Source organism: Mixophyes fleayi, chromosome 5 (genome assembly GCF_038048845.1).
Source record: "Mixophyes fleayi isolate aMixFle1 chromosome 5, aMixFle1.hap1, whole genome shotgun sequence".
Classification (NCBI taxonomy): domain Eukaryota; kingdom Metazoa; phylum Chordata; class Amphibia; order Anura; family Limnodynastidae; genus Mixophyes; species Mixophyes fleayi.
The window spans coordinates 71418063-71434219 of NC_134406.1; the positions used below are offsets into that span (position 1 = coordinate 71418063).

General features: G+C 38.9%; 1 protein-coding gene and 1 non-coding gene across 2 annotated transcripts in view; both read right to left on the bottom strand.

The window, feature by feature from the left end:
* The window catches only part of AZI2 (5-azacytidine induced 2), a 65382-nt gene that overhangs the window by 37942 nt on the left and 11283 nt on the right, over positions 1-16157 (bottom strand). The window contains exons 2-3 of the mRNA XM_075212373.1: positions 9171-9400; positions 1653-1772 (exon numbers count right to left, since the gene is read on the bottom strand). Of these exons, the coding sequence (XP_075068474.1) occupies positions 1653-1772; positions 9171-9395 (345 nt within the window). The 5' untranslated portion in view covers positions 9396-9400. The remainder of the gene's footprint in view (positions 1-1652; positions 1773-9170; positions 9401-16157) is intronic.
* Positions 12427-12546, bottom strand: LOC142159736 (small nucleolar RNA SNORA47). Its single transcript, XR_012692993.1, has one exon. It is a non-coding gene; the product is annotated as a small nucleolar RNA SNORA47 (small nucleolar RNA).

Below are 16157 nucleotides of genomic sequence, written 5' to 3' on the forward strand. Positions count from 1 at the left end.
GTGACATAAATGATTTGTGGAAAATCTGAATGAGAAAAAACAAAGGCCCCAAAAACATAAAACAAAAAAACATTAGGGTGTGCCATGCATGCGTATTTTAAGTGAAACTTCTTTGCCGTTTGTCACCGTAAGATTGTGGCCATGTCAGTGACCCAACCACTATCTTAAAAATAACCATTTCCTTTTCCCCTCAACATCACACCAAATGAGCAGGAGGGCTGGTATTGGTAACCACTATCCTGGACGCACACCATATAAAAGTTATGCAGAACTTGACTCAATACATTAGTTTACTGGCTGCAGTAAATTACCCCCATTTCTTATATATATATATATATATATATATATATATATATATATATATATATATATATATATATATATATATATATATAGTTGACAATTATGACACTTCGTGCACATGAAAAGTAACAGATACCCATGGCAGCCAATCATTCTGACACTTCACTAGTACACACGGTCACCCCCTAAGTTTAGAGGAGAGAAAGTTTTACAACCAGCAAAGGAAGGGGTTCTTTACAGTAAGGGCAGTCAAGATATGGAATTCACTACCAGGGAAGGATGTGAAGGCAGATTCAATCGATATGTTTAAGAAACATTTTTAGCGGTAAACTGTATCCAAAGGTTACGACCATTAATTAAAAATGAAGGATTGTAGTGGATCCAGAGAGAAATAGGACTGCAATACTGGGTCAGGGGGCAGTTTACCCAATTGAAACAGATTGGCAGTTGGTTCAGTTGGATCAATTTTAAATATAAGAGAGGGATCGCAGGAGATCCAAAATAGGTTTAAGTTGAGTTTTAAAAGAAAAACAAAAAACCACCAGTCCATCATCAACTATGTTACATTAAAAAAAAAAGCCACCATCTCCTACTATCTTTGCCCAATGTGTTCCCAGGGTTGAACTTGCTCAGCCCCTGAGTTAGCACTTTCCTCTCCCCTCCAGAGCTGCCGGGCCAGATGCCATCCTCATCTCCAGGAGGCCAGGACTCACTCTTCGTTTGCCCACTGTGCCCCATACGTCAGCCTCATAAGAACTACCCAAGCTGCCAACATCACTCCTATCTGAATCAGTATTTGTGTATTGAAACACAGAGAGCCAGGGGAACCTGTGGTGCCCCAGAGTGTGAGGAGCGGCTCAGTCCACAGCATGTCTGAATAATTCTGTGCAGGTGGTGTCCTGCTCCAGACTGTGGGTGAGATTTGGGCGTTTGTGGGATTGCAGTAAAAATAAGCAGCGGAGGCTAGTAGCAATACTAATGGGACCAGGAAGATGCTATAATATACGTGGTAGTAACAGTAGTGGTAGGCGGTGTATTACAGTGGTAGCAGTATGTAATGGAACAGGCATGAATTTGTGGAAATGTATCTGCCAAATGATGGCAGTTGAGATAACAGACCCAAGTACAACACATAAATACCATCTGCACAATCACAGGGCTCAGGGGAGTCAAACAGAGCGCGCAGGGAAGTGTATGACTTCACTTCCATTACACATTATCATCTCCATGAACAATTTTCACTAGGTGCCACCAAAGTTGTTTCACTTCAATGATTTGTATCCTTATACAAGAAGTCATTTGATTAAGTAGCTTTTGCAATATTTCTGTATATATTATCTAATACCAACCATGTCAAGTAGTTTTTGTTTAAGGCTGTCCCGCTCAATGCAAATCCCACGGAAGGCGCTGTAAGCTTTGTTCACTTTGTCACTTTCCCCCATGCTTTGCGAACCACGATTTCCACAAAGCTAAAAAAAATAAAATAAAAAAATAAAATAAAAATAAAATTCAGATTACTATTCACAATCAATTCCAAAGCAGAAGAAAAAACCAAAAAACACACACAAAAAAACAACAAACAAAAAAACCTTTACACTGCTATCCTGACCCTTCAGTACAGCAGCTAACGCTGATGGGAGCATAATGGGAGATATAAATCTCTCAACAGCTGAAAAAAAGACTGGTTATCAATTCTTGGCCAATCTGCAGTTGTATTAGCCTACCAATGCTATTCAGCTTTCTGTATTCCATTGAATATGTAAGTAACAAAATTATTACAATGGCCTATGTATGCAACATAAAATAAATGTAATCTGCCATTTCACCGCTCAATGTGCCATTATGTCTAAATCTTTCTGTAGCAAGTTAATAGTTTGCTTCATGATTATAACCTTACATAGATTAGTATCATCACCAAATATGGACATCTCACTTTCTAAGTCATCTTCAATGTCACCAACACAAAGATAGGATAGGGCCCCAAAACTGATCTCTGTGGTACAAAACCCAATAACTGTAGCCCAGTCTGAATATGTTCCATCTATAACAGTTATCTGCCCATGTACAAACTTTTTCCCCTAGATCTCTCAATTTAAGGACCAATCTGTTCCATGGAACAGTATTGAACGCTTTTGCAGAATCCAAATCTCCAATAAACTGCTATGTTCCATTGTTGGTTTAGCACCGCAGTCTAGATTTTCATTTATTTGCACATACACAGTGGTCTTAATTGTCCAGGCTGCGCTCTATTACATGATTCTATTCACTTGTACTCATTTCATTCATTTAAAGAAGCTATTTGGGAGTCAGACCCCCCCCTTCATAGGTTGCTGCATACTTTGAAAATGAAGACTCAGGAAGGTTTAAAAATGTAACACCCTAAGTACATGTTGCTGCACTGGCTAGAGACTAGCTAGTGCAGATAATCCCAATATAGCTATATTGTGCACAAAATTCTCCTTATCATGTATATGCTGACACATAGTGATTTATATATTGTTTGTTTCAAAGTGCCTGACTCTAATTTTATTACAAAGATCCAGTTTTAAACTTGAGGGACATAACTAGAAATAAAAAAAGCAACATTTTGAAAGAGTTCCATAACCTCCTAAAACAAAACTGCTCGGAGAGGAGGTGAGCAGACAAGCACACCAGAGAGTAAGCCAACGGCATAAGGGTGCTTTGTGCAACCATATTTATTAGTCTTGGGCAACTCCTGCTTTCCTGCACATAGAGAAGCTTAGAAGAACAGCACTCCATGATAGGATACTGGCGAGGTTTATTCATTATATCCTGTATGTTGGCTGTACCAGACTTTAGTGTGATTTGATGCGGTTTGTTATTTAAATGTTATTATTGCTGTTTGGTGCTACCTTTTTGTTACAAAAAACAAAAGCTAAATATTGATGTTATTTCAAACATTTGAATTTATTTTTTTTTTTACAGGTGACAAGAGGTGAATGGTGGGGGAGCATATGTGACAAGGAGAGAGTGGGGAAGACATATGTTCCTTCACCATTTTCACCTTGTCACATATGGGGGTCCCAAGTACTTCAGCATTTCTCTTACACATAGACCCACTAAATTTGTAAAATGTCCCTGTAAATGATCCATAGAGATACAGCAGATAACATAAGCTCTAAGATCCTGACATAAAAACTGATTTGTTATGTGAAAACAGTTTGCCTAGGCTAAAACATGGATTCTCCAAGAACCCATTTGCCATTATTCTTAGGGGCCTGAAAACCGATGAGCCCCTAAGCTCCTGCATGAGTTGCTATGCTATGGTTACAGTTGAGCGTCTGGTTCTTGGGTATTAAAGCTGATCCATGAAACCATGAGGAAACAGTTGCATGAAATAATTTTCTACAATATATTTCAGAATTGAATCCCTTCAAATAATTTGCCCAGGACTAACAAGTCTATAATATCCAGGTCAAATTCCACCTTCTATTTTTTTTTTTTTTTTTGGAAGGGGGGGGGGGGGGATGTACCTCTGTTTCCCACCAATTTTGTAGCACTGAAATGCAAGAGCTAGTGCTTTATCAATTACTGAACATAGTTCCTTTAGCAGACGTGGGTGATTGTCATGTGGGTCAGATACTTTAGAGAACCTTCTTCTTGTTTAGGAGTAACAAGATGAAGGCACCAAATATCAATTCATGGTATGAATAAGCTACAGCTACACAACCTATTTCCTGAATGTTCCTCCTTTGTGAATACAGATGGGAAACAAAAAAAAAAAAAAAAAAAAAAAAATTAAAAAAAATAAAAGATAAAAGAATAAAAAAAAAATCAGCATTTTTTTTCCCCCCAAGCTACAGCAAGCCTAATTTACCATAATATTATCAGTTTTATTTTTCTTGTGATTTATATGCCTGAAAAAGGTTTTGGGATTAAACGCCATCTTTTGCAATATGTTTCAGCTTCAATCTTTGCCAAACAAATTTCCTTTTTGGATATATTGATATCTCCAATACTTTCTTAGTTACATTGCTTTTCTTTTATAACTAGAAATATTGTTGCCATATGCACTTGCAACAGTATTTATTTTAAATATTTTACAACATTTTCCACTCTGGGGTATGCATATTTATTCCTGCTTAACTTTACAAAAAATATGTGGAAATTAATTTGAATTAAGTAAGATACCATTGTTCCATCTTATTGGTTGACAGGATAATAGTTATGTTGTAGTAAGGAAGTAGGTCTATATATCCATGGTTACACCCTGAATAAAACAGATCTTCTTGAACGTTGGTAGCAACAGGATGTCTCCAGGGTCACTACTGAGTAAACATTAACTGAATTATGGAAGAACAGTGAACATTATCTTTTGATGACACCTACTGTATATCTGTTTTCATTCTTGCAAATATTTAATAATCTAAACAGACTAATAAATTATTGAATCCTGTTACACCAGTCTATAAGCTTTATTTTGTCTCTGAGCAGATTAAAAACTTTGCAGTTCTAAAAGTCATAGTAGTGGTTTCACTTAAGATAGCGGTCTTTTAAAAATATAGAATAGACTTCTTTTACCAGATCCACCATTGTAATTTAAATCTGGATATTTAAAATCTCCACAACTGCTTATGTTTCTGCAGAACCTGAATACCCTAGATCTCTGAAACGGAACCTACCTGCAAGTGTGCAGTTTAAAACCTCACATCATTGAGCTCACCATACTAACAGGTTGTGCCAAGAGGCAGTGTGTTTTCATAATCACACAGACCACTCATGCCTAGCGCCTATCCTGTTGAATTCAAGCACCTGCAGTTTCCCATCAAGCTGTGATTTACCAAAAAAATTAGGAGCAGGCCTTCAAAGTGGCCGGGATCAACTTGAGCCATCAATGCTTCTTACATGCACAGTAGTACGTCACCTGCTCAAGAGGCAGCAACAAGAACCTCAAATCTCAAAACCTACTGGAATAACCAGTAATGTTGTTTACAAGGAAGCAATCAAATCATATAGAAATACATTGCAAATGAAAGAGAATTTGTGTTGTAAAATCCATTGCTCCGAATCCATTTGAGTGACAGTGCTTACCATGGGGTTTAGAGGGCTACTCTGTGGTTCAGACAAGAGCCATCAGGTTGACCTCTGTCTGACCCTACCTCTCCACAATTTGGTCAAACTCTGGATGAAGGGAACATTCCCTGCGATGAATGGCATGGCGACTCAAGAAGTCCGCTACCTAATTGTTCACCCTTGTCTCCTTCCTAGCTATAGGACTTCTGTCCCCCCTTGGTGATTTTTATAAGTCACAACTGTGGCATCCGACTGAATTCGGATGGGTCCGTTCATCAAGAAGGATAGAAAGAAAGAATGAGCCCTCACCACAGAATTCAAAATTACTCATATCAAGGATGTTTATGGGTAGCCTTGCTTCCTTCCGTGACTAAAGCACCTGAAGTCAGAGGTCCAGTGTCACCGAACCCCATCCCTGCAGGCTGGCATTCGTAGTCATGACAGACAAGTCCCAAGCCGAGAAGGGTTACCCCTGATTGAGAATCCTAGTCTTCAGCCACCACAGAAGGGACTGACTGGTTTGAAACACTGTGCTGGCACATGGGTAAAATCTCATTTTGGAATGTTTGGAAATGGAAGAGGGCAAATTGCATGGCTTCGAAGCAAGAAACCATCCTCCCCATCAGCTTTATGCAATGGATGATGCAAACTTGCCTGAGAGACACCTTTTTCTGAAAGGCCAGAATCTTCTCCACTGGTAACCTGGTGTGGAAGAGGAGAGTGCTGGGCAAGGACAAGACTGGACTTCTGCTGGTTTATGACCCATCCGTGCTTCTACAGTCAAGCACAAATGAGTCAGGAGAAGGAGGAGAGTTTGCCTTTATGAAAAGGTTGTCTAGGTACGGTATTAGGGTCACCTCTTTTGTCCATGACTGCAATAACTTTCGTAAATACCCTTGGTGCTGTAGCCAGATTAAAGGGTAGTGCCCTGAATTGGTAATAGGAAGTGTACACTGCAAACCCAAGAAGGCTGTAGTGGCAACCCCATATTGGGATGTGGAGATATGCATCCTTTATATCTAAGGAGGCAAGAAATCAAGAAATGTGTCCAGTTTCATGGCATTGATCACAGAACGTATGGACTCCATCCTGAATTTGCAAACCATCAAGTGTAACTTTAAGGACTTCAGGTTCAGGATGGGCTGGAAAGAAAGAAAGAGGTTTGAATACTAACCCCTTTTGCGCCTTTAGGACCTGCACAATCACGCCTGACGACAACAGGGAACTGAATGTCCCCTTGACCCTGACCCCGTCTCTAGGAAGGGAAGTGGAAAAAGAAACACTTTGGAGGCATCCATAAGAGGTGCTGGATGTAACCACTTTCCACTATGCCCCTCACCTATGCATCTAAAGAAGAAAGGATCCACTAGTCTAAAAAAGAGCAGGTGATGCCCCCCCCCCCCACCCACCGTGGAGCTTCTTAGGTGGGAATGGGGGGCAGTCATGTGCATTGTTTATCAGCTAGCTTGGAACCAGTATATCTGCCCATCCAAGCCTGCCTACGCCTTTGCAGAGCCCCATGTGGGGCAAATGACTTGACCCTCATGGAAGTTCCCCTTGTTTTACCAAGGAAGCAAAAGGACCAGAATCTCCAGCCTCTAGTCTTTGTAGTATTAATGGAAAGGAAGGATAGCTTCCCTCCTGTGGCCCGAGAAATGATCTTGTCCAGTTCTGAGCTGAAAAGGGCAATCTCCGCAAAAGGTAGAGCCTACAAAGTCTCCTTAGACTCTGCATCTGCTTCTCAGGATTGGAGCCAGAGAGTCATCACCCAAGTACTCGAACGCTTTCTTTATTGGGCTCACTAAAGGAGTCAACATTGATCTAGCCATCCCAGAATGTATGCCATCATCCAGTGTTCCAGCCCATTTTTCCACAGCTTTGATCACCCAAGCAGCTGCAACAATGGGTCTGAGCGAGGAACCTGATGCAACATAAATGGATTGTAAAATCCCACTATCCATGCTATCTTTTCAAGGAAGCTGCATTCAGAATAGGAATGGTAGTCAATTTAGCAATATGGGCAATGGGGCATCCACTGTTCGTGAAAGCTCCCATTTCCTTATGTCTGCATCAGAGAAAGGGAAAGTTGAACCGGAAAATTCATGGAACTTTAAACCTTTTATCTGGTTTCTGTCAAGCCTTATGAAAGAGTTCAGAAAACTGCAGGGAAAAGAAACAGTTTTTCTCTTGAAAACTGAAACTTTAGGAATCCCTTGTTCTAAATACCAAATATAAAGGGTCTGTCTGATCGCTAAAACTAAATCCTCAACCCTCTGTCTACTGGAGGAATCTTCCCCCCTTACAGTCAGGTCCTAATAATCTGAGTCCCCTTGGATCTCACCTTCTTCCTGAGAAGAGTTTTCCAATTCTGGGATCTACCAACAACTGAACCTGGGGGTGAACTTTATACTTACAAGGCTTGTTGGATGACAAAGTCTGCAACAGTTTCTACAGAGAGGAAGACATCTTAAACTGTTCCTGACCAGACCTTTGCAGGTTACAGGTTCTGGGAGGTTCCTACTCTGCCACAATTGTGTTTGAGCTCGTTGAGACACCTCTCCCTGAGAAGGGGGTATCGACAGACTGAACCTCTAGGTGAAGAGTAGGAAGAACAATTTCACCTACTACCAGAGGAATGCGTTGCACCCTTTTTGAGCTCTACAATGGACTGAGCGGGCGCCTTAGCGCAAGTTGGCACCACCATTTCGGGCGTGTCCTCGCTCCCCCACACATCCTCAGACTCTTAAATCGCACATTGGGGTCCAAACGTCCACTGGGTAACTTTGCCTGACATTTTGAACAGATGAAGTACAGTACATATTATATGTAACTTGTGTTTGAAATAAAGGTGCTAAATGAAATCAGTACTCAACCACAAATAGCAATATGTACAGAGACAATCCCAAACAATTTTAACAAAGTCGTTACTCAACATACATACACGTTAGAGAGAATACAGTGACACAAAGAGTGGTAAATGTGTCAATGTGCAACAGCAAAAAGTGTACAGAGACACAGGTTGGAAAGAATGTCAGTACTAAAGAGATAAAACACTAGAGTGACAGCAAATAAGTATAACAAAGCTGCATAAAAGCATGTCACAAAACCAATCCTGCAGTGAAAAATATTAAGGCCAACCCTGGAGCTTGGGAAAACTACAGCGTATAGAGTGAGAAACAGGTGAGGTTGTGTTTTCTTCCTATTTTGATCCTGGGAAGAACCCCCGGTTTGGATTCTAGGATTCTGCTGGACTGAGCATCCTGCTGGTACATCTGCAGCTCAGAAGAGCTCCATGGGTCAATGATTCTGAAGATCAGGACATCCAGGTGACTAACTCATTAAGCAAGTGGGGTAAGGCACAAATGTGGTAAACCTTACTACCATTTGTTTACTGTTTGTATATAGTATTCTAGCGATTGCTTTTATCACAATAAATGTACTGTAGTACTTTTCTAACTGCTTTTACCCGTGACTATAAGAACCCTAGAACGTACCAGGTAGGTTTCCAGGCCAGTCAGCGTGATGTGGGTATAGTTGGGCCAGATAAACCCAATAGCTTCACACATGCTAGTTAGAATTAAATGTATAAAGACTTAAAGTTCTGAAAATATGCGTCAGAGAGCTCCTAAAGTTTCTTCAAAGCCCGCACAGAGGGAAAACATTTTTTTTTTTTTTAGCATATGCTTGTACTAGGTTCAATTAAGGAAAGTTTATTTTTGTGGTTAGACTGCCTTTAAAAAACAATATGGAGGATTCCCTTTACTGTACATGGAGCACTGCTGTATACTGAATGAACACTTTTTTTAATTTAATTTGTCCCATGTTAGTTGTACCTTTTCTTCCATTTGTCTTAATCTTCTCTTCAGAGAATAATTTTCCCTTTCAGAATCTTTCAGCCGTTTTTTGATGTCTTCATATGCTGTGACCAGGGCAAAGTGAGAGGCCACTGATGCCTCTCCAGAGGATGCAGAAAGAGGAGTGTCGGGATCTCTCCTCCTCATACAGTCTTCTTTCTCATCAGTCAGGATACAAATGTCATCATCTATCAAGGAATCCATGACAACTGGAAATAGAAAGGGAATAAAACGGATGTTGTGCGGAGCTTTCAAAATGTAATCAAATACACTAATGAGAAGCATTTTCATACATGCATTTACATATAAAAGTATAAGTGGTCATTGAACTAAACTTTTTTCTGTCCTTTTATTTAAAAGCTGCTGGTGTGCAAATGGTCACTTTACAAAATAAATATGCAGAAATAGTAAAATAGGAGATGATGATGATAGTAATAATAATAATAATAATAATAATAATAATAATAAAAACTAGACTGTGGGAAATGGAAATTTTGCCTCGAGCGTCAGACAGTGACAAGTACATCTCCGGAAGTAAACAACCGCATATCGATGTCACTTTTTACGATTTGTAATGGTAATGGTCAGCAAGTTGTTGCAATTAGGTGCATCACACTCCATCCCAGCGTCTTCGTCACTAGCAAGTAATAGACAGGCCAAGAAATTCAGCAGGGACATGAAAAAGTAGCTGTAGTAGCTTTGCTACATCACTCTACTTACTGTACATTTTAACTTAACATAGGCTTTACTAGAAAAGCCATTATGCCTAGAACCTAGTGAACCAAGTGGTAAGTATATCCTTCTAAGATAATGGTTATCTGGAGTTCTACAAGTTTCAGGAGGTGTGGGGGGCAGAGGAGATTACAATAAAAGTATTACTCTTAAGTGGAGTTCCAGTAGGGATTATTTTTTTTTTACATGACTGGGATAATACTTAGGCATTCTAAACAATAATCCATGAGAATAAAACAAATTCACAAACAGCTGTTACGAAGGAGTGGCTTTTCAGAACAGATTTTTACATGCTCATAGAAGATATTTCCATGTCTAGTTTAAAACGCCATGCAGACTTTACAGCAACTTGAAATAGGTGGTTAGACTTTAAAGATTCCCCTGATCTCTCTGCTAGAGGGATGACGGTATATTTTGTGATACCAAGATTATCAGATTACTAGATATTGCAAACCTAAAGCATGGCCACAGTTCATCGGCAGAGCTGGATTAAGGCTTTGGGGGGCCCGGGGCACTTAAAACAGGGGGGCCCCTAAGATCTGAAATTAAGAGCATAGTGTCATCATGCACGAGAGAGCGTTACAAGTAGGTGGTGAATATTAAAGAGACAATCTGACCAATTCTATCATAAAAGGAATATTTATTTAACATGTATCTAAACATGATAATGAAAAATTAAAATGTTTTATATATTATATGTATCTATACACACACACACAATAACACAAATACATATGTATACATACATATATTTATATATGTTACAACTACTTACAGCTACCTCTACTTCTTCTGGAAAGCTGGCTAGGTCCACAAAGATGTGAAAGTATGATGGCTAGACGTAATATATATTAATATTAGTACAGGTAGTTGTAAATTGTACAGGCACCTCCGTATAAAACGCATGTAATATAACGCCATTGAGTATAAGGCTATTAGCATTAACACATCCTGAATTCCGACACCTACAGCCCACTATATGACATCCAGAGAGCTCGCCTAGGTTGTACGCACAAGAAAAATCATTGCTTACACAAGCTAAAATACTGTAAATTAAAACAATCATAAAAACCCCACATTAAAACTAGCAATGATACTGCACATTAAAACTAACATAAAAAAAACCCATTGATAACATAACACCAATTTTGACTATAAATGTCTCTGTCTGTCTGTCTGTCTGTCTGTCTGTCTGTCTGTCTGTCTGTCTGTCTGTCTGTCTGTCTGTCTGTCTGTCTGTCTGTCTGTCTCTCAAGCAATAAACATGCTATGAGGGGTCTTCTTGATATATTTCATCATCACCATTTATTTATATATCGCCACTAATTCCGCAGCGCTGTACAGAGAACTCACTGACATCAGTGCCTGCCCCATTGGGGCTTACAGTCTAAATTTCCTAACACACACACAGAGATAGACAGACGGACAGGCAGACTAGGGTCAATTTGAAAGCAGCCAATTAACCTACCAGTATGTTTTTCTAGTGTGGGAGGAAACAGGAGCACCTGGAGGAAACCCACGCAAATACGGGGAGAACATACAAACTCCACACAGATAAGGCCATGTTCGGGAATTGAACTCATGACCCCAGTGCTGTGAGGCAGAAGTGCTAACCACTACACCACCGTGCTGCCCCATACCAATTCATTATCTGGACATCTGTGTATATGGTCTGATTAAATATAATTGCATTGCAATTAAAAGTTGTTGCATAAGTAGGCATCTACAGTGAAAAGCCATCACCCTACACTGTCGAAATGCAACGTTACACATTTAACATCCGCTCTAGGTCATACTCATTAGAACATGGCTTACAAACACAAACTTTATACCTAGCTTTCTATTAAGAGTATTACAGCATGGTCTCCGTATAGTTACTGTACAGCCACACCTCCCATTATCACACTAGGGGGCACATTTATCAATCATCGGCAGAAATGAGAAATAGTTCAATCCTTATACATGCGATAAGGATTGATAACTATTTCTCAAATTTATTAAAAACGGATTACAGAGACAGCAGTTCCGAAAAACTGTTGTTTCTGTGATAAAAAAAATCATACTTACCCCCCTCTTCGGGACGCGAGGTCTCTAGGATCTTCTACTGGTCATCTTCATTCCTCTTCTTCCTTCAATTGCGCATGTTCGCACAAAGATCCCTGCTCTGTCTTTGCAATTCAGCGAGCGGTGAGTGACAGGGAGGGATCATGTGAAAAAAATGTTTTTCTGAACTTGTTAGATTGCAGCCGGGAGCAGTCACCATACTGTTAAATGGTGACTGCTCCCAAAAATGAAGAGGAGTGCAAAGCAGCAGATATCCACGATATCTGCTGCGATGCACCTTTCATAAATTTGCGGAGGACACGGAGGCACCTTAATTACCCCGTAAGAGCAATATCGTGCTTTCTTAAATATGCCCCTAGGTGACATAAACTTAAAACAATATATTTATTACAGAATGCCCGGGACAGGCATAAAACAAATTTGGTGATTATGTTAATGCAAAATGCCAGATCATTTCCCAACATAAGTAGGAAGGCAACAAGCACATGCAGTGTTACTATAGGAGGAAATTACCAGTAAGAAGCAGTATAGGAGACTGCTCCACCTTCTCAGGCCTCCAACCCATTCAGCTATTTTCAAACCACTCCATACATACTACTACTGTTGTGTTGCCATCAGTGTTCCAAAATAAACTACATAATTCTACAAGCAAAACCAATTTTAAGATATATATAATGAACTTTTGTAAAACTCCATTACTTCCACTACTGAGGGACATCCACTGACCTTCTACACATGCTATATTTAATTATATATTATATATATTTTGTGACTTACAGTATGAATATGAGCCCAGTGAAACGACTCACCTGCTCACTTGATGTCTTGGAGGAGCTGCTGCTGCTGAGCATGCGCAGCAGCTCCATTTCGGCCATTTTAGACAGTACAGCAGCTCCTCCAGCAGGTGCTGCTGTACTACTGGCACACAGTTAGAGATCGTAACGATCTCTATGCGCACACGGAGCGATTCACACACGAAGTGTGTGCATGCATCAGGGGACCCCCGCAGCCGCATCTGACGTTACTGATAGATGCGGCTGCGGGGGTCCTCTGATGCATGCACACACTCCGTGTGTGAATCGCTCCGTGTGCGCATAGAGATGACATGGCAGGTGAGATGATGCTGGCAGCAAGGGGCCCTTGGAGAGAGGGGGGCCCGGGGCACGTGCCCCCCCCCCCTTAATCCGGCCATGTTCATCGGGCTAATGCAACATACCAATATAAACCTGTCTACAATATTGTGAGTACAGAGGCCTTTTTGGACACCCTTGCCCCCCCCCCTTCCTCATACCCCCCTTGTCCTGCACACAAACTTATACTTATTTTTGTACTAAGAAAATGGGAAGATTATGCCTTTGTTCTTTGATATCTTTAGGTTTATAGATACTGTAAACTTCTGTATCTTTGTATAGTCTTAAATTAAAAAGACAATAAAAACCTGTTGCATGTGATTGTCTAATAATAATAATAATAATAATAATAATAATAATAATAATAATAATAATAATAATAATAAAAAAAAGGAAAAAAAAAAAAAGTAATTACTCATAATAATCATCATTTATAGTCACAAAATAGGCAATTTCACTACCAAGTATACCTCTCTTTAGTTAGAAATGATGATAATTATTTGGTGTACAATGTGGCCAAGACAGGAACAATTATTTTCACTTATTATATACAGCTACCTAAATAAAGGATTTCATCTTTACCCACATACACCTTAACAAAAAATAGATATTGACGCTTCTACTTTACAAAAGAGATTATATGTTTCATCCAAATCTACATACTACTTGGAATTGCACATCTCAAGATCAGATTTTAGTAGCTACGAACATATACTGTGCAATAAAAACTGTAAAACACCAGCATGAATTATATATCTCATGCAAATTTATATGTACTTTATACAGTACAAATCGTACAATATATATTTCAGTTGATTCCTAATTCTGCAGTACAAAAAATTAAATATCTGCCAAAATATACAAAAGTGCTTAGACATTCTGTGCCAAAAAAATAATATACCGGTAAGTCCTCATATCCAGTACATACATCAAATCATGTGATTTACTGTGCTTGTCAATCTATTTCTCTAAGAAATGACTAGACAGGAAAAGTATCCACTTACACGTGCAAGGAGAAAAATTTAGTTATAGATATAATTGTAAAATAATAACTTGTGTTTTTGGAGTTTTTCTATTCACACAAATGGTGTCATCTACAGAGGGGGAGGAGAATAATTACACACTACATCTCCTGTCATATCAACACGGACAAAAAAACAAAAAAAATAATCAGAATATAATAGAGGTGAAAGACAATGGTTTTTGGCTACGGAAGTTGGTGAGAATTTATGGAGCTGAATGTAAAAATAAATGTGCATTGATAACTTGGCTGACATTATACAGATTTACAAATGGCCTGCCAGGAAGGAATATTGATCAATATTGAGTCAGCAAAGGAGCCGACAAGTTACATACCCTTAATAAAAGATAGAGCAGAAAATAAAGTAAGCATTTAAATACTGTATACCAGAGAAGGCACAGATGGGAATGTAACTAGATAGCCAAAATAAGTGATTTTTATTTGGTTTTTTTACAGACACAGATCTAGTGGGGGGTTTCTCCCAGCCACAATATCCTTTACTTGGAAACATATCAGAGAGACACTATACTTGTAATTATATAACTAATGTACATTTGTTTATATAACACATGCATACTCTGCATCCTTACAATTGGGAACAAACTCATTAATAACTAATATTTTATTAACAAGTAAAAAGGTAAGAAAATCATCTTACAATTTATGAATATAGAAATTTGTTATATAAAAGGTTAACTGCCAGATTGTATGTTGACCCAGCCAGATGTCCACCGGAAAAAGTGCTTAATTGGACTATATGATCTATTCACATAGCAACGTTGGTTTGGGGTCCTTAGGTTGTTCGAGTATAGAAACAGAATAAATGTAAGCTTTGTGTGAACTGTGTAGAGAACCCAAATCCCCAGTGTCCACATAAAACAAAATAGCGAACAGGACCCGAATGCATAGAATCAATAGGCAGAATAGTATTTTTTTTCCCAAGTGCTATGTGCAATTCTAGTATTTAGCTTTATGTGGTAAATTCAGGTTTTTGAGAAGGGCTAAGCATATGAAAACAATAAGCAGATTGTATTGCAGGATATTATAAGGAAAAAGATGTCCCAAACATTTCAAGTAGTATGTAGCAAAGTCAGAGCTGGGGAGAGGTAGTTTTTAAAACATTGTGCATGCAACTGCAAAATATTAAATGCTCCAATCAAAAGTTAACTTATGTTAATAAAATCAATTGGAATTATGCGATTAAGGAAAAGTACATAAACCTGCTATCAGAAACACTTGCCATTTATAGTGCAAATTAAAATGCGAATGATCAACTGCAGTTGGTGTTTTGACCACATTTTCGGGGAAAAAGGGCATTTTTGTAACTAAAATCACATGCAACTGTAATGATACACACATTAGACACAAGTGTAAAAAAGTGCTTATCCAATATTTTCTTTGTACTGCTAATAATTTGCCTCGAATGATATCACAGGTGTCAAAGTATTACTCAAATGAAATGTGTAGAATTTGATTGGTGATCTTTAGTCATATTTCATCATCATCAATTTACATAGCGCCACCAATTCCGCAGCGCTGTACAGAGAACTCACTCACATCAGTTCCTGCCCCATTGGGGCTTACAATTCAAATTGCCCAACATACACACACACACACACAGATAGATTAGGGTCAATTTGTTTGCAGCCAATATATTAATTACTCTACAATAAAACATGAGACGCTAAAGAAAAATCAGTCAGATTTCCCCTGAAGGATATTCAGGTGGCCTTCATGGGAATTGCTGTAGAAGCTTTTCTATGAAAGTTATGATGCCGTTATATTGGTGCTCACAGACTTTTGGGCTGTTGTGCAGTGTTTTTTCTGGAAGGCCCAACCCCCGGATTACTTAAATGCAGTTCCAAAAATGATTTCATTGCCATTCGTTGTGTCCTAAGGGATGTACTTGAAATAATCAATACAGCCAGCAGCGTATTTAAAACTGAACTTAATCAATTTTTGGTGTAGTGTAGCAAACTGAATTCTGTAAATATTTTGCTAAAAAAACCAAATTAGAGA